We start from the raw sequence: 27395 nt of genomic DNA on the forward strand, positions 1-27395 counted from the left end.
GTAATGACGGTGACAATTAGGTGAAATTAAGAAAGAATAAAATGCAGGAAGGTATGAAAAACCATTTTAGGAGTGAAATTTAAGTAAAGGATTGAGATGAATGAACGGAATTGTTGACTTTTGATAACTGAAGAATTTACCCAAAGTGTCGAGCAAAGAAACTGGGTAAGATCTTGAAGACCAATTTTCAGTTCACAGAAACACAACATATACAGAGAGCTTTAGTTCCTACCAGTAAGCTGTGGTATGCATGCACACACAGATGCACACACTCAGTTCAACTCTTTCCCTGTCTGCAAGACACAGCAACGTGAATGTCTGGGGTCTGTGAGCATAACTGAGGGCTAAATACATCAGATGGAGCTACGATGAAAAAACCGCAATTTTCTTGGAACAAAGACGTGAAATGAAAGGGACATTGTATGTTTCCTCATTATATTTATTTTATACCTAAACAACAGCAAATTACAATCTTGTACTTTAAACTCTTGAAACCACACTTTGAAGATGTGGCGAGTGCATTAAGTTTCAATGTATCTTAAATCGTACTACAAGCTGCCAATAACTATAATTTTGCATTTAATTTTCTACCTGAAGCAATACGTTCCCACAAATGAAACACAATAGCAAAATGGCAGATTTGGTAATTTCTTAAAGAGTTCTTTCTTGCTATTGCATCTTACAAACTATTCACTGATTATGTCAAAGTATCTTTAGAAATATCCGATACAAACACACGGGCAAAAATCATATGTACAAGCAATTCTGCAGCACTTGCTGCTAAAATTTTTACACTTACACTTGAGGTATTAGGTTGCAGTGAAAAACTATTTACATTTGAGTTGTTGCTGCAATAAATATTTTCTCCACCTGCAGCATTTTAACCTAAATAGCCAACAAAGTAGCACTATGTATCATATATCAAAATTCTTCAATTTACATGCACATCACAAGATTTATATTTAACAGAATTCTTTCCTGAACATATAAAATACTCATGAGTCTTTCAGCAAGAAACTGCACTTGCTGTTTTCATGATTAAAGATGTGTTTGTGCACCTCCCTGTTTAATGTGTTCTGGAATTAGGATCTTTCCTAGATAGCGACCCCCAAGGGTTTTCAGGGGTCGTTATCTAGGACTAATATTTCTTGGGGGGTCATTATCTTTACGATATTTACAGTCTTCTGTTTATGTATTTACGGTAATCCCCTAAGGGCTTGTACTAAACACGCCGCAAAGGTGGATACATACCGGGTTAAAACCACTGGTGGATACTATCTAGGAAAGATCCTGGATTTATAGTTACATCACTGGTATTTTCAGTCAATAAGCTTCAATAAATATACAGTAGAAGTCAAATACTGACAAACATAAGGTATACATGTACAATATCTGGATGTCCACGCCTGAAAATGAGCTGCTCTTTGGGAATGAGTGAACAGAAATTCATGTTTTGAAGAAATTATAAGTATTTTATAATGATTTCAATTCAAAGCACAGTCATGATAGACAATGATTAATATTAATGAAAAACAGTCCAAGCCAAGATCAGCGATTACTTTCAAAATGAGTGCATACCACCATTTGTAGTACATAACAAAAAATGTTGACTTTTACTTGAATAATTGATGATCCGTAGGTTTTAGAAGTCTTAAACTTTTCAAACACTTGGCAAAAATAAAGTCCATGGTTTAAGAAGTGAAAACAGAAGTTTCTGATTTTCATGGGATTATTACATTTTGGCAGTGAAAAATGCACAACAAAATTTTTTTTAGGTCAAATAGTTTCTTTTTGTTTCATAAGTGAAAACCTATTTTCACCAATAATGATAAGTCTGGCCAAGGAAGCAGCTCAATCACGAGTTACCATATTGCCGAATCATACTACCTTCTGCTCAGCCTTGATCCAGTGACATGTCAAGAGGAGAGAACCTCTTACTTCTCCCTGCCAATGCCAAACTTGAAGAATACTGGCGGTGGCTGCACCATGTCTCAGCAAGAGGACTTCAGTGCATAGTGTAACATGATAAGCCACACTGACAATGTTATACTGGTTTAGCATCTGCCCTTGCATGTTGTAATTTTAATGAATTTCTCATACATCCAAATGTTGAAATTCACACAAAAACAAATTTCCTTCCTTGGTGGACTGACTCAGACTACTGACTCCATGGAAAAATCATCTTTTGTAGACAATGGAGATTACAAAGGCCCTGATACAGTGGTAAAGGGGTTCTTGAACTACCCCTCACAATATGGATTTCCACACTCCACTAAAATTATGCAATCTTACTAATTGGAAAGCTGGGGACTTGGGCTGTTATATTCTTGTCATGATACTTTGCAGTCTTGAATGCTCCTTCTATCTTCAAGCGCAGACCTGGCCAGAATGTAGACTTTGTTTACACGTGGACTTACTAATGGTTGCACAGTTCTTATTCCTGAATTGACAAAATTCATGTCATTAACTCTTACAGCTTATTGCTACATAAAAGTTGGAGTCCTGCCACCACACACTCCATGCCTTCCTCAATATAATGAGCTGGTCAAGATGAAACAGGAAACTGTTCAGCTACCCAGATTCAAGTGGCCCTCTCCTGCTAACACATCGACGAATCATGGCTGAACTTGATGTAGTATGATTCAGTAATAAGGTAACTAGTAATTAGCCTGCTTACTTGGCCAAGCTTAACCCCATGAAACTGATTCAGACCTTTCCTGCTGTTAGCTTGCCACGTTTGGTGGTTGGCCTAAAAGGCAGTTACAATTATAAACCCATATTTTGATCTAAAAGTCTCGAGGTCAACATATACTGTATGTGAGACTATTGTCTTATACAGGCTAATTGATGGTAGATAAATTACAAATACATGCACACCGAAACCCAAACCCTCAGACAAATGGAAGTCAAAATTTAAACACTGATGAAATATATACAACCAATAACATGCAATACAACATTTTTTTACCATGTATATCATCATTAATTGAACACATCATCTTTCTCAGTGTACCCCCTGATATGGCAGGGAACATTGCTTGCTCAACCCTAATCTTAAAAAATGGAAGATTAAAAATAGATATATACAGTACAGTACAATGAGTACATATGTTCATACCTGAAATTATCATCATCATCATCATCATCATCTGTGCTTTGTCTTGATCCCTTATACGCTAACTGCTACCATTCTCAAATCTTACATAATCTCCCTAAGGACACTTTCCCAAGAAACACATGGATAATGCCACTAATGGTTGCTACCTCACACCCAGCCCTTCAAGAGCAACTCAATTTTGGTCTGAATCATTTATTACGCTTCTTCAAACTCCTGAAGCAAAAACTTGAAATTTAGTACCTGTTATCACCCTTGGCTTAAAGTATTATTTCATGCAATTTTCTGTCTTTATGAGACCGCCCCCCCCCTTTATGTTTCACTCGAGCAAATTTTCGATGAGTGGACTTCACTTCACTTTCACTAACACTTGATTTATCTTTGAAAAAAATAGATAAATGACAATGACAAAGGAGCTGAGGTACCATTTTATAGGTTTACTTAACAATTACACAAATATATATCTGAAAGTGATGTGGCTGCATGATGCCCAATGTTTCAACTTCAGTTATCTATATAAAAAGATGACAAACTCACACACACCTCTTTCTTAGCCACAATTTCCTTTCAACATATAAAAATTCTACCACTTTTGCAATACATTGTAATGGCACTGCAAAGTCATACCATTTGATTACCTTTCTCTTATTGGCTCCATCAAACTAAAACCATGAAGTGAAACTATATAAAAGAGAACATTTTGCTACATATGGTATAAAGGATTAAGAACTGATTACTGCAACATTCTACTAAACATGGATCCTACAATGTTGATATTTTTTCAATTTCTTGTCACTTATAATCTGAGTCATCATAACATGTGGACCACCCATAAAAACTATTGCTTACAATTCTAAAAGTTTCCTATACATATATAAACTATCTAGGCAAATGTGACTAAAATATAAACAAACTATCTGGGTGAAAGCAATTTTCTGAAGATGTCATCTGCAATATTTTACCAATGGTTTTTAAACAAATATTAAACAGAATGCTATCTGCACAACTGACTACGGAACAAGTGAAAAACATTAATCTATGCACAATGGCAGGACGTAAAAATTCATATTAATCCTGGAAAAGAATTGTGAGATCTGTTTCGACACAGTCTTCTCATTTGTAAAGATAATTCATTTTCCATACAATTCATATCCCACTTCAAGAGTCCACAGTGCCTCTTTTATTGTCTGAACCCCATTTACAAGTTATTAACATAAATACTGATTTCACCAAACAACATACAGCTTATGAGAAATGTCAAGGGAATGAAAATCTGCAACAAGGCAATTTTGTGTCAGCAAAAGTAGGTGTAATCTAAACAGAATAAAAAAAAAATGTATTTTAACTTTGTTTGCACAGAGCAGAATATCTTAAAATTAATTTATTAATATGTCTAATATATTAAAAATTAAACTGATATTACTTTGAATGTTTCAACACTCCTTATATAAACATTACCATAAAGATAAAGTCTTGTGTTGCTCCCAAAATGTCAATATAATTGCATTTCATGTTACTCATGGTACAGTACTATATCCAATTATTGTTTATAATGAAGAATTCTCGCTAGTATTTACAGTCACTCGCCCCAAAATTTGGTTCTCTATTGCAACAACAAAAAATAATTACATACCTCGTCTTTTTACAAGTATTACAAAATAATTCTGATACGAATAAGCATAAATGCATGACCACAGTACAAACCTTAAGGTTTGAGAAGTAAGGATATACCCAGTCTCTCTGAAGGAACAGAGACAATTGTTAGCTTCTCAATCTCCTCTTGCTGCAACTGTCATAAATTTCACAGCAAATTACGTTGTATGTCCCACCACAAAACAATTTGGGCTCAGTACCTTCAAACAAAATTTCTATAAAAAAAAAAACAATATCATCTAGAATTCAAAATTATTCTGAGCCTTCAGTGGCCTGAATTATGGCATCAAATGCTTTTTCTGAACATTCCCCTCCTTGAAATATGACATTGCAACACTTCTAAATGAGAATTACCTGAAACTATAGTCAACTGCCCTTAAGATTTACAGAATTTGAAGTTTCTGTGGGAGGGTATATTAGGAACTAAGTGGAAGGCAGCACTCTAACAATTTCATCCAAAACAAAGAAAAAGTTGGTAAAATCAGGGCAAAATACCTCTTGTCCTGTCAACAAAAGGATCTGTTAATTAATACCGCAAAATAAAGCTAAATTACATGGAAGAGAAGAATATTAAATAGATGAGATTGTTAAAGTATCTTGTACTCCATTTATACAATTACAAGTGCTGTAACTTACTATGGGAAAGGAAGTAGTGCTTAACACTACCTGAATAACTACTAGTTCAAGAAGAATCCCCACAGGAGAACAAAAGACATACACAAACCTCTTATATTATTTAATTACTATTCTAATAGCATTTTACTGAACTGGATACAAGTCAGCAGTTCACCGGGATATGGAAATGCTTTCCACACTGGTGATGATAAACGTAACATCCCAAGGGCACAGACTCTTCCGTACTTTTCTACCGATTTCAGTGTTCTGAACCACCATAATATCTCTCATACAAATGATTATCATCAATTCAATCTAGTTGTAATGTTGGTATTTATTTCTAAATGCTGTCTTGGAGCAATTTTGTAAATTTCTCTGTGAATCACAAAAACACCAAAACTCAGCATTACAATCCTACTACAGTTCAAACTCTACGCCCTTCTCTTTGATATCTGACATTGCCATTGCATTTCTCTAAACATAATCACTTCAACACCATTTAATCCAAATTAGTGATGACATTTCCTCTCATTATTGGGTACAAATCTGAATAATAATCTTTTCTAGGTAGACCAGTCAATACAAATTGTGACAAATACTATTAACACTCTTTTTGCTAGTTATAACTTAACAAAAAAACTAGGGGCAATGTAGCTCATGAATTTATACTTTGGCAGCATAGGTTTTCCACCTTAGAATTTTCAGGTTTTGTGTGCAATCAAGTCTCAATCGACTTACCATGCGGCAATTCGGCTGAATCAAAGAGATTCTTGGTCATTTCCAACGGTATCTTGAGATGCAGGGCTATTTTCCAAGTCTAGCATGGTTTTCTCAAACTCTCGAACCAAGTCCAAGACCATTTTCCCTCGCTTTGAGTTTGGAAGGCGTATCTGGAAAAATACCAACAAAGGAAGTTAGTAAATGAACAATAATGTTTGGGCCCAAAACCTTGCCTTACCTACTATCTGAAATACAAAGCATCAAAGACTGAGAGTTAATTTTTATGCTTACGGCTACCTTTACCAAAAATATAAACCACCTCTTTTATAGCCACTACTAAACTTACCAAGTAAAGATCATGGTTTTGGTTGTCCTGCTTTTTCACTAATGTCAATGCTTCAGCTATTGGTATCTTATCCTCAACCCCTGGAATGCTTCCACTTCCTGAGGCAAGGCCATGACTTTTCCCAGCGCTTTTTCCATCCGAAAGGACAACCTGAAAGTGGAAAAATTAGAGCATGTAAATAAAATTTTTACAACTCACAATGATACTTTTCTCCAAAAGATTTAACTAGCCAAATGTCATCACTATTACTTGATATAGTAACAACTTTGGCTTTCTTTATATTTCCTCGTTTATCAATATACAGTACACTATATCTGGTAGACGATAATGGAATGCATTTTTTTTCTTTCCATGTCATTGCTGTAACTCAAGAATGGCCCTAAGAATCTGAAAACGATTATTTGTTGTTATTTTCATCCCCTGAATTCACTGGGTCTTCAAAAATATTTCTACTAGTTTCTTCATCATTCATCTTGACTGGAGGGTGATGATATGACTCACCATAAAAGTAAATAGACAAAATGTCATCTATTGAGAAAAATGCACACTAACTGCTTGCTAATGGGCAGAAGGATAGAAAATGGGATTGCATCACTGGACAAGTATAATAAGGATGATAAAAATAACTAAGTATAGTTTTAGGTAAAGAATGAGCATTCTCGTAATTGTAAACAAGTACAGAACCATTGTTTAACAGTCTACCCAGGGTGGTAATGGAAGGGTAAAGCTTCTGTGATGGACTTCAACATTGCTGTTGGAATATTGCCCTTACTTTTATGGTGTTCATCGCCTCCCTCCTAAATAGCATAGAAAATAAGATCATTCATTTGATCAGTGATCCCAGTCTCACCTCATCTAATCCTCTTCCTTTAAGCTACACTATGATGGCTTCTGTCACTCTTCTATAAGTACATATTTCAGTTAATGTTATTTTGAACTAAAGGGGACAACTTATCCTAACCTCAGGCTGTGGCTAGTGCTCTTTATACAAAAAATTAACTTGCCTACACTGCATACAGTAAACCCCCGTATTCGTGGTCTTGCGATTCACGGATTTCTCTATGGAACATATATACGTATTATTTGCTGAAAATTCGCCCATTCACGGTACTTTTCACTGAGAAATATTCGCTAATTACTGTATTTTCGTCACATTTTCATGACTAAATGCACTTTTTGTGATAAAACTATTAAAATACTCGGGTAGTGCTTGAGTTACGATAATTCACCTTATGATAATTTGATTTTGCAATGGGGTTAGCAATTAATACCGATACGACAATATTTATAAAATACTTTTAAATTTCGCGCGGGGGCAGGCAGCAGCGTACAATCAGGCAGCGAGACAGACCAAATTACAATAGACCAACTTCTTTTCCTCCATCTCTTTACCCCATCTTCTAGTTTACAGAGTAAAAGAGAATGATAAAAGTATTGTTAGTAACATTATACTCTTGCGTAAATGCGTAGCGCCATAAACAACCATCGAGAAACTGTCGTTTTGCTTCACCGAATCGGATAACACCAGCCGCTTTGCTTGTATTTCAACCATCGTACAGTAATACAAAATTACCGTAGGTTATAGTACAAATGACGTAAAGTAGAATAGGACTGATATATTTTTACATTATACCCTTATTTGGTAAGGATAAAAGATCGGCAAGGAAACATACTGCTAAATTTAAGCTGCAAGTTGTAGCTGAGGCTGAGAAAACATTGTTCCAGCTGCTAATGACTATAAATTATCATGCATCAGCAATATGGGTGAAATGCAACCGAAATTAAAATTGGAGAGAAAAGTATTTTAATCATAACTACTGGGCATGAAAGAACACATTACTGCTATTTTTACGCTGACAAACAATAAATACATAAAACTCGTATTACAGTATGATGAAATCAACTGAAAATAGTGAACGGAATCTTGATTTTTTATTACATAAAAACAACGGGCCCAAACGGCCAACATTATCTATCAATGAAAAAATAAGCTATATTAATTTCATAACGAGACATATTCAAGTTATATTTTGACTTAAATACACTTCATATAACAAAAAATAACCTTGACCCATATAAATAAACTATCTAGAGATTCATTTACGCTAACTAGAAGCAAGAAAAACGCTCTGAACCGAGTTAAATAAAGTGATCTTGGTTAAATCCGACGAAATAAACACTGCGCAAACAATTTCCAAAGCAAAACATTGATCATTATGATCGTAATTTATAATACAAGCTAATTCTTGTTTGTTATTCAATTTCTCTTTGTATTGAATTATCATAAGTCACTCTTCATGAACCTCCACAATTAGCTGATATTAATAATTACTATACCATGTATGTATAGAGTATACTGTACTTTATAGTGTAGGTTAGGCTACCATATATGTATACATGGTACCGAATACCCTAGTGTAGGCTTGGCTATATTCGAGATACATTTTTTTCAACAAACGATGGTTTTTTTTTTTTGGAACCTAACCCCATCGTAAGTAAGGTAATACCTATATAAGCATTTTTAGTGTTTTTTTTTTTGTTTGAACTATCAAAATAGGCAGTTCTAAGTGTTTTTAGAAGGGTTCTAAGTATTCACGGGTTTTAGCTATGGGGGGGGGTGCAGTGTTTATGCCCCACGAATACGGGGGCTCACTGTATTAGCAGGTACTGTTGTCTACGATACAGCAAAAATGACTGAGTGAGAATTTATGTATTATAGCTACATCTTGTATATTATATCTACACTTTTCTTCTTGAAGGAAAGTACAGTATATACAATGCATTCGTGTCATATAAAGGAAGAATTACTTATCCAAACAGCATTCACTAGTAAATCCATTACTACTAATTCCCACAAAATTCACATACACAACTCTGCACAGACTTTCCTTACAGGTTAAAATTTCACACTCATCTTTTCTCAACCAACAAAAACTTATGGAACTTTCTGAAACCTTTTCCTCCTACAAAATCATCTCATTATCATTCTCTATCATGTGTACATATAAGAAGGAAACCCTCACCTCTTCTGGGTACAGGTAAGCATCAGGCCGCACAAGCACTTTAAGGCACTGGCTGTCTCCTCCTTGGATGACCTCCTTGTAGTCTCTCTTGACATTTTTACAAACTCGTACCTCAAAGTTGCTCTGACTCACCACTTGACTGGTGGCCCTGAAGAACACATTTCACAAAAAAAGACATTAATTTAACACCTTAGCATTTAGCTGGACTTATATCATGTCATGGTCTTTTATTTTGAAATTAATACAACAAAATTACTGTCTACTCTTGTGATTCTTTGCAAACAGCTCAATCACCATTGACAATGCTATTGACTACACCACCGAGTAAAATACCCAACACTCACAACACACGTTAGGTCTTTGAAATGCAAAGAAACTTCATTCAGCCAATTTAAAACCTATAACAATTATCACTTAATGGGAGCTTTCATGTTTTAACTAGTTTAAATTCTCCTCTAGACTTTGACCTTGATTACATAAAATTTTGAAAAGAGCACTTTAAAACTAATAGCATAACACTTTGGTCCACATAGAAACCACTAAAATCACCATAGTACCAAACTTAACTCTCCCATACTGGTCTAAAGGATACTGCACCAATGTTCCCTTCATGGATTTTTTTTTTTTTTTTTATGGTAGGATTCTCAATAATCTTCTATTCTACGCATTGCAACCATCTTTTGAATACCGAAATGGGACAACTCATCGCTGACATCTCATCACTGCCCACTCATTGCTGACAAACTCATCGCCCCGACTCACTTATGCTAAAAATTGAAAGTTTATAAAAATAAAAACAAGAAAGAGCACAAAAAAAGAAAAATAAAAATTCAATGGAAATGAAAAACACCATTATAGTACTGGCAGGAATATTAGTAAATAAAAACAATATTAATAAAATGCTTTATAGCTAAAGATAAAAAACCATTAAGGCAAATAAAAAATTAAGAAACTTATTTTATATTATGACAAATACTGCGTAAATATTCAATGGGAGTATTTTGAGTAAAACTTCAGACTATTCTAAGAATGCATTTATCAGTATCTAGGTAATTTTTTATTTTCGCGGTGGTGCACTGCCACATAAGCGATTCCAAAAAACTGTCTCAACCTTTTTGAACTTTTTTGAGTGCATTAATGAATTTCCTGATTGTTTCCTGCTTCTGTGTGGTTGTTGGTTTTATCTTTCTGATTTAAAGTACGAAAATACAAATTCCGCATTTCCATCGGGATGAGTGGGGCACGTCTGCTATTTCCCCGTCTATTTAACTGACCTATATAATTGTCTTCGAGCCAATTCAGAATTGGTAAGTGCTTTGTAGATCATTCGTCAGCTAAGGCATCCACATAGCAGTCTATATGTTTATCAAGTACAAATGCAAGAGCGAGTATCATCTTTACTTGCAACGAAAAACTGCTGTCGTTATCATAACGAGAGCTTAGACCCGAAGCTGCATTACGCTTCTGCATATTTTGACTCAAGTTAAAGAAGCAACCTTTTAATTCTACATTTGGAGATATTTCTTTGATTGCACCAAATGCAGCAACTTCAAAATCACATACAATCGAGTTAGGGTTTATGGTGGGCTCAGTTTCTTTTATTATTTCAAATAACCTTGGATATGTAACTTTCTGTTTGTTAGGTAAAAGAGCATAAAGTCCTGGGATGACACAAACTTTTTTAGCCAGAACAATATACACCTGAGAAAATAACTTTGGAGATATCTTAAAGGTTCCATCTACATAATAAACTTCTCATGAAACTAAATGTTGCACCCAGCTTCCCCTTCCAAATAGCAAGATTCTGTCTCTTCTGGTACCACTGTCTTTTAATAAAAAGTCTTCTTTCTGGTTTGGCTCTGTTGAAGTTACCAGCATCGAAAGGTTAGTAATGACTAAAGTTATTGTTTAAATTAACAAATTGTTGAGTTGGTAATTGGGTAATTAGTTGGTAAATGGGGTAACATTTACTGTTTTAAATAAAGGTGTCGTTTAGTGAACTTTGATTTACAGCCTAAGTTCGTTGGGGTGATGAGTTGGGTCAGCGATGAGTGGGGGGTGATGAGATGGCAGTGATGCGTCGTACCAGACCCTTTGAATATAGTTTCAACTCCAAAAAACCAATTAACTTTGAAAAAAGGAAAACTTATGAGTTAGTAATGATACTATCAAAAGTTGGGAGGTATCCAGAAAGCATAGTAACCAAGCAACTGCTAACTTCTCTATATAAAGCGATACTCGTGCTTGGATAAATAGTCAACAAAAGAATTCTTAATATCAATTCACCCAAAACAGCAAAATAAGCTCAAGTGAATAAAAAAAGTTGTAAACTATGACTTACAAATATATACTTTACACCTCCTTTCTTCCAAGTTTTAGTTCTTAAGTAAACTGGTGCAAAAGGCTTTAACAACTTTATCCTGTTAAGGGTCAGGTAAATGAATAAAGGGTTGAGAGAACTGGTTCTCACACAATATGCTATTCCATTTCCTTTGATTTATATATCTGGGCATGCATGCCAAGCACTGAAATGGAAATTGACAGTGAAAAAGTTTGAAAGGTGTAACAGGAGGAAAACCTCACAGTTGCACTATGAATCAATTGTTAGGAGAGGGTGGACAGTAAGATGGAAGAAAGAATATGAACGGAGGTACAGTAAATGGAATTAAAGAAGTTGCAGCTAGCGACAGAAGGGACGCTACAAAAAACCTTAAGTAATGCCTACAGTGCAGAGCATGAGGTGCACTGATGGCACTAACCCCCTATGGGATTCATTTCCTTTGATCTCGATATAATCCTAAAAATGAAAAAATAATAAAATAACACAGGAACTTACGGATCCAACAGCTTGCACACAAGTTCCATTTTCTTTCCATTGTTTTTGTGACAGGAATTGAGGCAGATGAAAGTGACGAAAAATATGAAATTCGACATCTCAACCATGTCTATGTGACCGATGACCATATGGGCGGTAGGATGGCCATCTTCGTCATTTCTGTACATGACAGGACTGCCACCAAGTGAAGAGACTAGGAAATTAGAATTTCCATTATCCTTTTGATGAAGTCGACATGGATTCACCGGGATGTGCTTGTATTTCTCTTCTGTATATCGCATGCATATGGTCACAATCTGGTTTGCCTTAGCGCCTCTCAAGCAAAACTTCACGGGCTCGTCGTTCTTCGTAGCAATTTTGGTCGACCTTATCTGGAAAGAGGACCAGCATAACAATACCGTTTCTCTTAACAATATTAATATCACTAACAGAATTATAACAAGGAAAATGTTTATTTTCCTTACCAAATAAGGCTGATTCCTTTTCTTCTCAGATTCTATTGGAACAAAAACAGGGCTATTATCTGACTCTTCTTGGATAAATTCCATCATTTCTCTGAGTCCTGCATCATCTTCAAAGTTGGAGTACTGATTCTGAGAGTCATTAACATTCCTTGCTGGTGGCATGGTAATAGTAACATTGCATGGTTCCAGTTGGTTTTTTTCGCTCTGAACATTCTGAAACAAAGAAGTTTATATAATGTAAAGCCCACTGATCATAATTAGCCCCAATTCACAGTGCTGAATTCACTCAAGACGTCACCAAAGAAGTTTTGAAGGTGGAATTAAGAGGAATAACCAGAAAAATCAACCTCTGAGTGGTTGCATGTGCTTGTGCACCTTTGATTCTTCGACAGAAAGACCCTGGTGGCCTCATTCCTTTGCATAAATCTCGTAACACAGCCAAAATGAGGGGACTGGGAGGAGTGCACGTCATAACAAGTATAATGGGAGCTTGTGGTTCATGGACTCAAAAGTAATCAGAAACCAGACAGTTCATAAGGAAAACATGAATAAAGTGAAAGTATCAAAGAAGTGCAGTAGCAGTAAAAGGATTTACGAAATTCAACGGCAGTACATAGTCAAACAATGGCTGATTTTTCCAATTATACTCTTCTCCTTCCATCTTTAAGACTTCAGAAGATACTAGCAGACATTTGACACTGAATTCTGAATAAATTTTGACTGACGGGTTTATCATAAAATAAATGAACTTTATTTCAAAACATTATGTTTTTAGTATGAAGTGTTAGCTAACTCCTGTACAATGAAAAACAACAGCTACACTGTAATGCTGTAGCCAAGGAATAAAGCAATCCAGATATGAGCAAAATGGATGAAAATGAAAATTGTAACAGTATAGAACTATTCTACACAAAAAAGAATTTACAACAGTTTCAGACATGAAGCTGTGAGCATGATCAGGGCTTGGGTCCAGTCCCTTCCTAGGTGACATCACTTTTGTATATTCTATTCCAAAACTGAAAGAAGAGACTAAGCAAATTGGCTAAAGTTAAAAACTTGAACTTTGTGTGAACATACAAACATTTGTATTAAATACTATAGTACTGATCATAGTTACCCCATCTACACCTTCTTTGGACGGCATGTATTCATCTCTCTTCACACTTTTGGTCACAACTTTTATGCGGCAAGGCACATCAGCCTTTTCAGGTGTTTTCTGAGGTACATAGGCCTTTTTAACATCAATGACATCCGAAGAAGTGTACATCTTCAAAGGTCCCTCCACATCACTAGTTGGCAGTTGCTTATCACCTTGAATATGCCCTTGAGACTGATGAATTTTGCTCTTACTGTCTTTGGATTTAGCTTTAACATGTGTTTTCTGCAAAGGAAGCAAGTGGAGAAATAAATTAATTCCAAAAGAAAGCAGCAAAACATACATGGAACATCTAAGATTTTAGGGTGTACTAATCTTCTGATCATCAAACATTCAATTTTTGGGAGTGATATGCAGTTGTTTCTAGTACGGTGTAAATTTAAAAGAAATTACCATACTTTTATGCTAAGTCAGAGACATTTTGCCAGTAAGATTTCTATTGATGATGGCAGGGAGATAGCACACACAAAAAACCAAATATACCAAGAATTCAATTGGCTTCTGACAGAGCACAGAGAAAAGCCCAAATATTTAGAAGGGTTTTACAAAGACAGAGGGTACCCGGAAGTCTCATTAAGCTAGTAATGTTAATCAATCAAACATTATCTACAGAGTTCAGAGAGTGGCTGGCAAATAGGATGAATTTAAAGTAATTGTTGATGTTCACCAAGGTTCATTAAGATTGAGGTGGTTCATACATGTGAAGAAAAGGGATGAGGGACAGTTGGCTGAAAAGTAGTAGCTGTGGAGGTAACAGGAAGACAACCTGTAAGATGGGCCACGAATCAAGGCAAAAAGTTATATGCGAACACCTAAACCTAATCAGAGTTCAGGCAGAAAGAGCACAGAAAAGATGAGTGGAGAAAAAGCTTTTTACATTTAACTGCTTACAGGAAATGACATAAAATCATTCATGACAACAAAAACCAAATATGAAAACATTGGTAAAATGTGCAGCTCAGAAAACAGCAACTGGAACATTAAAAAAAATCACTGCATTAAAAAAAATCACTGCATATTAACAAAATGCAAACTAACCTTACAAGTTTTTCTGAAAATAAAGAAATACTTCATATTACTCAAACTACTGTTCACCCACAAATAACGGCAGTAGAAGGATAACGAGGTCTTCATTCACAAGAAAATTACACCGAAACATACTAGGCTGCACTAATGGTACAAAGAGCACACATAAAATTACGGTTTGTACTTTATATAACCCCATTAACCCCATTTTCATATGTTTAAAAAGAACCAAGTTATATTCTCTGGGGAATTCATATCCACTTGTTTGAAAAAAAAAAATGAGGCCTTTGTTTTTGAACAGTTTGGTGGAGATGAACCCATCAAAAAGCAATAATCAAAGAACCGAACTTACCATTGCCATAAAAGGTGGTACTATTTGTGGAAGGACATGCTGTGAACGACTAACACCTCCTCCTTCTTCACCACAGGCATGATCTTTGGATGATCCTTCCCCTTCACCTCCGCTAGCTTGTTCTCTAACAGTTTCAGAGGATGTGTCTTTACTCTTCAATCTTTTTTTACTGGATAAAACTTCAGCCATATTCAGCATGCCCATTGCTCTAGGTAGTACCACCATGTGTGTGTTTGTGGAGGTTGCTTCCGGCACCACTGGAGTGTCATCAACACTCCAATTACTGAAGTCATCGTCATCGTCGTCGTCGTCGACATTATCCATGGACAATGGATCGTCTGGGCCCAAGGTAAGGGGCTCTTCCTTTACTTCCTCTTTGATCTCAGTCTGGAAAAAGTACTTTGACTATAAAGACTTGAATATATGACACAAAGTTTTCTCATACCCAACCTCATTATTTGGTAGTTTAATCTCACCAGATTCAAATTTCTTGACTTACTTGATAGTTTAGCCTCACCAGATTCAAATTTCTTGACTTGTGTGTCTGGCAAAAAAAGACCTCTTAAACCAGAACAAGTTGGAGAAAGAAAAATGTGATTTTTTTAAAAGAACTAATTTCTTCATATACAGTAATTCCTCCTAGTTAGCCCAACTTGTGGTCATGCAAAATTGCATACACTTCAATCATTATTTAAATTAAACAAGTAGTTAACTGACAGGTGTTAGTGAGACAAACACTGAAACGCAAAAGTTAGGTAAGATATTTGATTGCACTGTATACTAGGAGGGGTTTTAACCTTGTTTCATGCCTGTCAGGGTATTTCATAGAGCCCAGACTAACATGCTCTACAGTTACTTAAATAGCATTGGGCAGGGCAGTTCATACCCAAGCAGTGTGTTGAATATGTAATTTGGTCAGGTGAACCTACTTTATAAAAATAACCCAAAACATTAGACTAATTTCAATATAAAATGAAAAGCCTCACTGCACAATATTACAATCTACTTAAATTGCCCATAATCTAAAAATCACATCAATACCTTGAATAACTCAAAATGTGCTGTAAGTATACTGACAGGTTATTAAATATCTTCCCATTATTTTTCTTTGTTTCTTCACAGCTGGGTCAAATACAGCCAGTTTATCAATTTTTACCTTCCTTTCATTGATTATTTGAATCACATTCACTCCATGCATCATGGCTAAATATTGCTTATTAACAACTATTCTAGGCATAAATGTAGTAACCAACGACTTACCAGTAGAGGGTGGTCAGTAGTCGTGCCAAGTGGCAAGAAGTTAAAGGCAGAATTCTCTGTAATAATTGATCCATTATGTCTGGTTGAGGAAGTTACAATGATTGTGGATGACCCTGATGATGTTACAGCTGTTGAAGTTGGTACAGAGCTTGGTACAACTGGTGGCTTTCCAACTACTGACTTTCCAAGAAGGCAGTTTGCTAGAAGTGGCATCTGAGAGCAAGAGCTGACAGAGGTCTGGAGCATTGGAGAACCAGAACTGACAGAGGTTTGGACTCCTGTAGGCAAGGCAGACACTGGTATGGTTACAATTGGCAATGAGGATGATGACATTGTCTCTGGCCTTACGACATTGGGAGGCGGTAATATACGAGTCCCAACATTACCTGCCAATGGCATTGCAGTTGGAGGTTTTATAAGTATGCTTGACGATGACAGGGAACCAGGCACAGAGCTTGTTACAATAACAGGGGAACCGTTTTGAGGAAAAGACAGGTTTGTTGAAGAGGCAGCGACTGTTTGCATGGGAGGAGTCAACACAAAACTTGGTGACTCTGACTGATGTCCCATTGACACAGACGATGTGGACTTCTTGGTCTGAACATTATTGCCCTCCGACAATTTCCTCTTGTGTGTCTTTGCAACGTTTTTATTAGCAGTGCCATCAACCTGACCTTCGACATTACCTGTAAGAATTATAAACGAACACAATAGAAAATACCATTTTTTACTTTCTAATTCTTTACAGGCAGGTCATTTATTTTGACAAACAAATATATTACTATTTTAATTAATTTGTTGAGATTTGTGAGATAATAATCAATGCATTTCAAAAGTTTTCAGAGAACTTCCAACTATAACAAAACATGGTTTTGAGGCTGTACAAACAGCCATAAGAAAAAATGTCAAACAGATTTTTGGTACAGTAATTCCTAAGATTTTTCACGGTGTAATTCCACATAATTTAACTAAAAGCTTGATACACTGGTAATAATGAAACTTCTGGAAAGTAAACCTTATGATTCTAATTTCCTTCAGTAAAACTGTAAAACTAATGTAAATTTACACAACACATACTATCTGATGAGGTTAAGTGAACTGATCTTTACACATAGTTCACAAACCTGGTCTACCAACCAATCAGAAAGGTACACCTCAATGGAGCTATTCATTCAACAATATACTGAAATAAACAGGGCATGTCTGTGTGCATGGAAAACTCAAAGGTACATTTTAACTGGTTTTACAAAACGAGTAGCAATTTTTGCTACTCAAGAAAATTAAACTGTCTAGGTTATAATGAGACATTTACACCTTGGCTCACTGAGAGCAGTCTGGTTCCTTATGTAATATGTTCCATCTAAGGTCTTTAGTTGTGGGACCTCAACTGTTGGAAGATGACACCTTGTATTGTGGTATGGTAGAAATTTTCACAGAATTGTTTTGGTGTAATTAGCATGTTTAATGGATTTACAGTTCCTTACAACCACGTAAATGAGTATACTGGGCTGGCCTATCAAGACTACTACAGTAAAAGTCAGGGGTGTAGTACCATCATTAATAACTGCACAGGAAACAATTTCTTTTGTTTAAATTTCATTTAAAACCATAATCAAATCGACTCATCTTCACTACTTACCAGGTACAGGTGGTCTCTTATCAAAATCTGGAATCTCCAACTGAGACAGACCCTTGATCTTGAGTTGCTCAGCTAATTTGAACAGCAAGGAGAGGGAATCCTTAGGTATTGTCACCTGTTAAAAATGATTTCATCAATGAATAACATTTATTAACTATGGTTTTATTATGTATGAAAAAAACAATTAGTTGACCATGGGATAAAGGACTGGAACTGGGATATGTTATACTATGAAATACCTCCATTTGCATACCTGAAGCAGATTTCCAATTATGAAACTGACCACAATTAAATCATGTCAAGATTCCTCACCGATTAATGGCATTTAAAACCATAAACAGAAGCGTCTTAAAATAAATGGCAACCCAGTCAATAAAACACTATTACTACTGAAGAACAAATCAATTTCTCACCTCACCACAATACATGTATGAGAGCAGCCATTCTACAGCCTCAACTGACGAGTCATTCAGGATAATAACAGGTCGTGCGTTGTCATTGGGAGTCTTCTGAAATATCTCCTCGAAGAAGTGACTGCATGTAGATAAGATTATTCTGTGGACCATAAAAATTCGTCCCTCACATGCTATCATGGCATCCGAAAAACGAGGCTGGAAAAAACGAAAAATGAAAATCATGAGAACTTCATCAACCGTAATGCAATGTAACAGAAATACAACACATGGGAACAGGAAGTCAGTCACAAGCTTAACAGCGATACCTAAATTTCAAGATTTCTGTGTTAATATGATTACAAAACCTTTCAGAACCTGGAACCTAACCAAGCAGCATACAAACCTATCAGTATGTATTATTCCATACATTATGGGAGGACTCAGTTCTGACAAAGCCGCCATTGGATGCTACTACTAACTAAATTATTTGTATGGAAGCTACTTGGGACTAAAGTTATTTGTAAAATATTTGTTTGGTCAAAACCACATTGATCATATACTACATTTCTGTATTTCAGTGCAGGATATACCAGTCGCACCAACTTGAATCAGTCAGGCCTGACAGGCCACTGCCGAATATTCCCATTCCTGTATGTGATGTTGAATTCACTTTCTGTGCTCCGTGTGACTGTTATAGTCAACTTCATGCCTACGACAGTTCTTTGCATAACCTATCCGTTCGTTTTCCTTCAATCAGCGTCGATGTCTTTGTATGTTATGTTTAAAAGCAAAATTTGATTAGGTTTTATAAGTGTATCGCTGTCTGATGCTTTCCCATTTGGGCTGATGTGAATACAGCATTACTTATCATTGCTTGTTTCTTGTGGTGTTATATGCATTTCAATTTGCTGATCTTTTTTCTTGGTTCATTCAGCTTTATGTTCTAACAGTTGGTCTGGGTGATTTGTCAATTTAAAAACGTCATTTTTGGTTACTTTTGTTATCTGGCAATTGTTTTTTTGCTGGTGGGTTATGTTTCTCATTTTTTATATTGTTTAATATTTCTAGATAGAAATAAAGTTTGCAGCATAAATCTCCCTGACATATAACTTACAAAACCTCGAAGAAAAGGCTTAAAAACAAATGTTGGCCTCATTCTCTCAAGTGAACTTTATTTCAGCCATAACTCTAGAGCACTCACCTGGTTGCAATACAGGTATTCTTGCAAGTAGTGGCTGAATATACACTGATGATTATTCCACTTCAGTTTCACTCGTGCCACTTCCATCTTGGGATAACACTGAGTAGTTGTGGTAACCACTAAAAAGCACACTGATTTCTGCAACAACAGGAACAAATTAGCAATTGGAAATACTGATTTCTGAGACAAATAGGAACAAATTAGCTGTACGAAATACTGTACAGTACTAAAGTAGTCATACACTGTAAACATCCTATTGCATAAGTAGGCATATATATTTGCCTGAAAAATCAGGGGAAATTTAACATTAGGGTATGAGAATCATGAAAATTAATATTACAATATGCTAAAGCACGTAGATACAACTTGAAATAAAAATGGATTAAGGACTTCAGTTAGCAATGACTACAATTTAGTACAGTAAATTATGGCTAAATTCATATTTAACATACCTGCAGTCTCATATATGTACAATACTGTGCTACTTCCAACTTCTGCACAAAATATCAGGGTTTAAAACTGGTGGAAATCTGGGAATTCAGAACACAGAGATGGCCTATGAATCCAAGTGACCTCCAAGATTGCAATGAGTCTGTGTTACATTTCATTATCACTCACAATACCTTATAATCTTTGGCTGTTCTCCTACTAGTTCAGCTAAGACTTTCAACACAGCAAGTATGACTTTTTACAAGTCCTGTGTGCAAGAAGGCAAAACTACAAAAGAATCCCTGGGTTAATTTTTTGGCAGACCAGTCATCAAGCAGACAGCAAGCTCAGCTTTCAGTCCACAAAAAGCACGACATTATGAATGATTGTGGGATAGCAACCAAGACAAACTAACGTACCATCACAAGGGAAGTGATAGCAGAGACAGTAAAACTGACTTGTTTCTACTGATCTGATGAGTACGAATGAAATTCTCTTCAATAAGTTCAGTAAAAAAATATAATATATATAAACAAAAACACATTTGATACTGGAAGATAACTTTTGTGATGTGTAACAGATTGAACCAAAATAAATATGACTTTGAAGCTGATTCCCTGGGTGTTAATTTTTGACACAACCAAGGGGGCCCATCACGGAAAAGCTGATAAAGGCATCCAAAAAAGGACAGGAGTTACAGGAGGTTCAAGAGAAGCAACAGCAGGGGTAAAGAAAAAACGAAGGCATCAACCACAAAGGTCTTGGAGAAAGAACTCCTAACCAAAGCAAAAGCATCTGCTGAAATTTGCAGTGCCAGCTACTCATATTCCCAACAGGCTGCCTTGTGCTACATGACACCAGGCCAAGCACAGTTAGCGAGTCATTGGTTGGGGGGTGATGATCATAACAGGCACAGCCTTCACTAACCAACGTTCCATTCTAGAATCATCTAGGACTGCTAAGATGTGGACTTGGGTCAGTGGCCATAACAGTCATAGCCTTAACTATCCACTCTAGAAGCGTCTAAGACTGCACCCATATGGACCATGTGTACTATCTTGATTTGCACCAAGGAAGCGGCATAAGAACATCCAACCTACATCCCTGCCGTAATACCAGGGAAAGACTGCTTGTAACTAATCAGAAAACTTATTGATACTGAGAACATTAGAGTCCTCAAAATACCCAACACCCTCAATTATCAGAAAATCTTTCTCAAAAGAAGGCTTACAGATAGAGTGCCACAAGCATCATACACCAAATGTTCTACTGGGAGTTATCATCTCCAAGGACGAAGGAAAACATCAGCTAGTAATGGACAGTCACCAAGAATGGTCGGGGAGGGAACCAAATTGAACCTCTTGAAGGTCACTCAAGTTTTGATGAACCTGTGGCTTCTCCTGGTACTTCAATCCCAAAGGGCGGTCAGAGATTACCATCTCTTTAAAAAAAAAAAAAAAAAAAATACAGAACTCGAGGAAATAATGAAGAATAACCCAGAAGATAAGTGCCTGCAGCCAACCCACTTTTCCATTCCAAAAATGGAACCTAGATACTCCTCAAGAAAGCACAAAACAATCCACAAATGTAGATCAAAATATTTGGCTCATAACTGAAGATTTTTTTTATTTACAAACCCAAGTCTAATATAACGATAAGTTTGCATTCTGTAGGAACCATGATGCAGCCTAATGGGTATGAAGCAGCAAACTTGGAGACTTCGTTTCATTTTTTTCAAAGGAAAACAAGAAGCAAATTTCAATCATTTTTCAGGTATCCACAAATAAAAACAAATGACACAAAGCCTGAAGCCAAAGTCGAGTTCCCTGGCCAGAGTAATGTAGCAGTGTTGACTCAATAACAGCCAAGGAAAAAGTGCTTAGGACACTGACCGGTGAGTGAGCATCACCCCAGAGTCGGTAACACCTTCGTTACCAACCTTCAACAACCAAACCAGCTGTCGCTAAAGAATATCCATGTATCGGCTCAAGGTTTGCATCACTGTAAGAATATATAAATTATTTTCATGTGATGTTATCGTAATTCAATGTGCTTGGAGAGAATTTCAACACTGCTGTTGGGGTTAATCACTAGCCTAGTCTATTTTTCCTCAACTAAAATCCACGATTCCACACTGTGGTCTTCCCACTAAGTTTTGGTTGTAGGTTATAGGCCAAAACACAACAATAAGTAGTTTACACCAATAATGATAAAAAAAAAAACACACAAACCATTCAGGAACTACCATAAACAGTCAAAAACAAATTGCTTCACACTGTTGGTGAGAATTTACTTGTCACTTCCTATTGAACAGCCTAAATTAATTAGGCTACGCATGACAAGACCGACTGTTTACCAAGCAGCGCTAGCTCCGAGTTCACTAGGCTATTACCTAAGCCTAGGCTACGTCCAGGCAAATGTTTTCTTAGCCTGTGATGCCCGAATATTCCCGTTTGCTATGCAAAGAGACTGGCAAATAAGTCAGTGGCAGCCGTGCGCGGCCACGCATTCCCTGAGAGATTGCCTAACCTAGCCAACACCATGTAGTGTGATGTCAAAGATAGCAAGGTCAAGAAGTCTGTCTGAAATAGGCCGCTCAACCTGTTCTTTCATCCTCACATCGCCTAGCCTGACTTAAGTGGTCTCTATCGGTAATCAGTCGTGCCTGTAGGGGGAACTTTCGTGGGTTGTCGACCTTACACATCACGATGCTAAGCCCCTGGAGTCGACCGAATAGGTAAAACGAGACGAACGACACACCTCCCGACATTCTGGGTGGCTTTAGATCTTATATTAATCGGCTTACTTACTCGATTGCTTCTCAATTGTTACGTAAAATGTGCCTTGTTTGTTTACAAGGCAGCACCTGCCCACCAGCGATGTTTACTGATAAAAATGTAAAAAAAAAAAGGATGTCTCAGATTACCATTATCAGCGTTGGCGAGATTCTCCTGCAAGGGAAAACTCTCCACTTTACTCACTCTTTCAGGTATTCATGTGCTCACTAACGAGTAATGATTTCGAGGTTAGGTCCCTCCAACACTATAACAGTATCATTCACGGTCCCTGCGCAATGGCGATTATACAGTGACGTAGTATGACGTCATAAGCCGAGTACCAAACACGACTTCGTCGTCGTTTTTCTTCTTCTTCCAGTTTCCGCGATGTTCTCCGTATGAGAATTCAGGGCTAGGATAAAAATGCATTCCTTAAATGACACGCATTCCGTTCCTTTTGCATTGTAATAATACAAGAGCTATTTTTCAATTAATATTATTCCATATTTTGGGTTTAATTCCTAATTTGAAAACTTCAGAAGAGATCCGGCTGCGTCCTCAATTACGTCACGCTGCGTTTTCGGCAACTGAGGAAATATCTGGGCGTTCTCAGTACAACGCATCGACGGTGCAACGCAAATTTACGTGTTTTCCTTACTACCTAAATACTTGTACCTTGCTCTCAACTCTGTATTCCTCTTTATGATATGTTGTGCGAGACCAGCGAACAACGAATCACTGTCCGCCGATAATTAGGAAGGTTACTTTTAGAAATGTACTTCCCTTCTTAGAATGAAAACATGTTGATACATTACGTAACCTTTGACAGTGAGAACCTTCATTACGTGATGGCTAAAAGCTAAAAATGCATAATTATACTGTGTGTGTGTGTGTGTGTGTATTAAAATATATATATACATATATATATATATATATATATATATATATATATATATATATATATATATACAGTATATATATATATATATATATATATATATATATATATATATATATATATATATATATATATATATATATATATATATATATATATATATATATATATATATATATATATATATATATATATATATATTTATATGGATGGTGGGCTGGCATGAATACATACATACACACACACTCTCTCTCTCTCTCTCAGCTATTGAGCTATAAATATCGCTTAATATCGAATTCACTGTACCTTGGGAATAACTTACACACAAGGGGAATTATTATCGATACGCATACTTCAGGCCCGCCCATAACTTATCAGTTGCTAAACCGAGGATCCAGATTCAATTCCTGACCGGGGCCAACCGGGCCAGAACACCTACCAATCACAATCCTCTGAATCACAATCCTCTGAATATAAGTTATATTCCCATGATATATATGGTGAATTTCATATCAAGTTGTACCTCTGGATAAATATTTGTCAAATAGCATACGTAGCTGTGTGATACATACACACATATATATATATATATATATATATATATATATATATATATATATATATATATATATATATATATATATATATATATATATATATATATAAGGAATAGGTAGACCAGTACTTGAGGAAACATTCTTTATTGCGACTAGTTTCGAGGTTCTAACATACCCCATCACCATCAATAACAAATAAATACAATGAAAAAAAAAACTCACTAAAATAAAATAAAATTAAACACATCAGAACTAACGACCAAGAATTAAAATTGAGCAGTACCGTTTAATCTACAAAAGCAAGAGTCAAGAGAGGAATAGAAGGCAAATACAAAGATAGTTACAGGAGACAGACGCAGAATTAAAAACAAAGCAACTCAACTGACCGTTCATTATTATAGGGGGATGGTTTTTCTTTTCTCTCTGATGGAATGTAATGTTTCAATTGAGGTTAGCTCCACATCACTAGAAAGAATCTATACTCGGAGGCCTGTTCGTTCTGATTGATCGGCCTAGGTGTTCAAAGGTGCATAACAGCAACTACATATATATATATAGTAAACTTATAGACTACAGATGAGTGTAGGTCTTTGGGCACCGTGTCTTTGAACTTGAAAAACTTTTGTATTACATTTTTTTAGGCCTGAATATGTCTCCGAGACTAACTTGAGGGTAAAATTCCAATAGTAATTTAGATAAACTGTTCCTCAAGGAAAAACGGCTTTTACCCACGTAGAGCAAGGAAAAATAAATAGCTTTGTTTACTGTCACTTTTGGGGGGCGAGGACTTATTAGTTTTTGGAGTTGTTTACCAATGTATGTGTCAATAAATTTAGTAGCGAATCCACTATGAAAAAGAATACCTCTGATACAAGAAAATTCAAAACAGGCCACTTAACAAACAAGCATTTAGTGCCATTCGTGAGCAATGCCGTCAGCATGACCATCCTCTGAGCATAGATTCTTTTTCTGTATTAGCCAGTCGTTCTAGTGATGTGGAGCTAACCACAATTGAAACATTACATTCCACCAGAGAAAAACCAGCACTCTGTAATAATGAACGGTCAGCGGAGTTGCTTTGTTTTTAATTCTGTGTCTGTCTCCTGCAACTATCTTTGTATTTGACCCTTGTTTTTGGAGATTAAACGGTACTGTTCAATTTTAATTCTTGGTGGTTAGTTCTGATGTGTTTAATTTTATTCTATTTTAGTGAGTGTTTTTTTTTCCTTTCATTGTATTTATTTGTTATTTTTAGATGCCTGATGATGGGGTATGTTAGAACCTTGAAACTAGTCGCAATAAAGAATGTTCCCTTAAGTACTGGTCTACCTATTCCTTATTCGACTCCGCTTTCCACGGAATTCTTCTGTTGCATCTATATATATATATATATATATATATATATATATATATATATATATATATATATATATATATATATATATATAAATCTCACAAAGTGTTCCAAGTATATACCTGGTTATTACACAAATAATCATAGAATTCAAAAATTTACCTCACTTCAGCCAGATACCTGAACTCTCATAACAATAAAATTACGACAGAATACTCTAAAGGTAACAGTGATCCCTTAAAAAGTTCATTAATCACATGAAAAAGCAGACTAAGTTTATGGAAACAAATGTGAGGTATCAACAATTAAACAAGAAACATACTAGAGTAAAAGGGCACCACCCCATCAAACAACTTTAACCGTTTCCCTGGTCTGAATTCACTTCAGCAAAACTAAAGGAACAAAAATGTTTATCACTTTGCCTTATGCACACAATTAATCCTATTCACTGGTGGTCAATATTATGAAACACTGCTTTTAAACATTTTATATAAAAAAATTTATTTTTAAATTCAAAATTTATAATTAGTATTCACAATCTGAAAAAATTTACTATTACTTGAAATCAACACAAAATTTAATTAATTCTTGAACTAAATCATAAAGGTTAATTTATCAAGAAATTAATTTAATCAAGCAAACTTTAAACTATCAAGAATTACTCAAGATTTGAAAAGAAAATCTTAGTAAATGAAAATTAAAACAAGTATGCAATATCAAACTATTAAGAAATACTTAAAATGCTAAGTAAATAAATGTTAAATCACCATTACATAAGATGTGAAAAACTATGAGATTGCAAACACAAGAACACACAAAATTATGCAAAAACAATTTCACTAAGGCAAAGATCCCTTAATATACCATGGTAATAATAAGTAAAATTCATACTACCTTACACAAGCTTGTGAAAAGTTTCACAAAATTTACTCCAAAAGCAGCTGCTTGAGATTCACAAAACACACTTTTTGATAGGTGCCGTTACGAATATATACACTTTCTACTATTACTATCGCTATCAGATCTCAAAAGCTAAGATTAATATCAATGACCACACAAATATTTTGCATTAATAACTTCTCTAATTTTAAAGAGAGAGAGAGGTATTACAATTAATGTAACGAGCATGGTATCTGGTCTTATAATAAAAAGAATCCTATCTCCAGTCAAAGACCAAAACTTTCATGGAATGTTCTAGAAAAGAAAGATGACGTCACTTCCTGAGCAAAACGTTTTGGGACAAAACTAGCTCGTTAGAACAATACGTGATCAGAGCAATGTAATCTTAAACATGACACAATTGCCATGGTGCAACCACTCTCTTGGTCTTGAAACAGTACAGTACATGTAACATTGTGAAATCATTCGCCTTCTTCTCATATGAGAGAAATCTTACACGAATGTTATAATGACCTGTCAACACGTTATCTTTCGTGATGACAATTGAAGCAAAACAAAGCAGGGGTGTCATTTGGGGGGGCTAGGGGGGGGGGGGGAACTGCTGCCGCCCAAGCCTCAACTTGCCCCCCTCATACCCAAAGCCCCAAGAAGTAACAGCAGCAGGTTTTCCATTATTCCT

General features: G+C 35.8%; 1 protein-coding gene across 1 annotated transcript in view; it reads right to left on the reverse strand.

Annotated features, from left to right (window-relative positions):
- Positions 1-418: 418 nt before the first annotated feature.
- LOC136852993 (uncharacterized) overlaps positions 419-27395 on the reverse strand; it is a 32865-nt gene continuing 5888 nt past the window's right edge. The window contains exons 2-12 of the mRNA XM_067128095.1: positions 19802-19939; positions 18619-18816; positions 18206-18320; positions 16567-17252; positions 15307-15693; positions 13890-14153; positions 12773-12985; positions 12309-12679; positions 9473-9620; positions 6450-6599; positions 419-6273 (exon numbers count right to left, since the gene is read on the reverse strand). Coding sequence (XP_066984196.1) covers positions 6142-6273; positions 6450-6599; positions 9473-9620; positions 12309-12679; positions 12773-12985; positions 13890-14153; positions 15307-15693; positions 16567-17252; positions 18206-18320; positions 18619-18816; positions 19802-19888 — 2751 coding nt within the window. The 5' untranslated portion in view covers positions 19889-19939 and the 3' untranslated portion in view covers positions 419-6141. The remainder of the gene's footprint in view (positions 6274-6449; positions 6600-9472; positions 9621-12308; positions 12680-12772; positions 12986-13889; positions 14154-15306; positions 15694-16566; positions 17253-18205; positions 18321-18618; positions 18817-19801; positions 19940-27395) is intronic.

This window comes from Macrobrachium rosenbergii, chromosome 26, assembly GCF_040412425.1.
Source record: "Macrobrachium rosenbergii isolate ZJJX-2024 chromosome 26, ASM4041242v1, whole genome shotgun sequence".
In the NCBI taxonomy this organism is placed as follows: Eukaryota; Metazoa; Arthropoda; class Malacostraca; order Decapoda; family Palaemonidae; genus Macrobrachium; species Macrobrachium rosenbergii.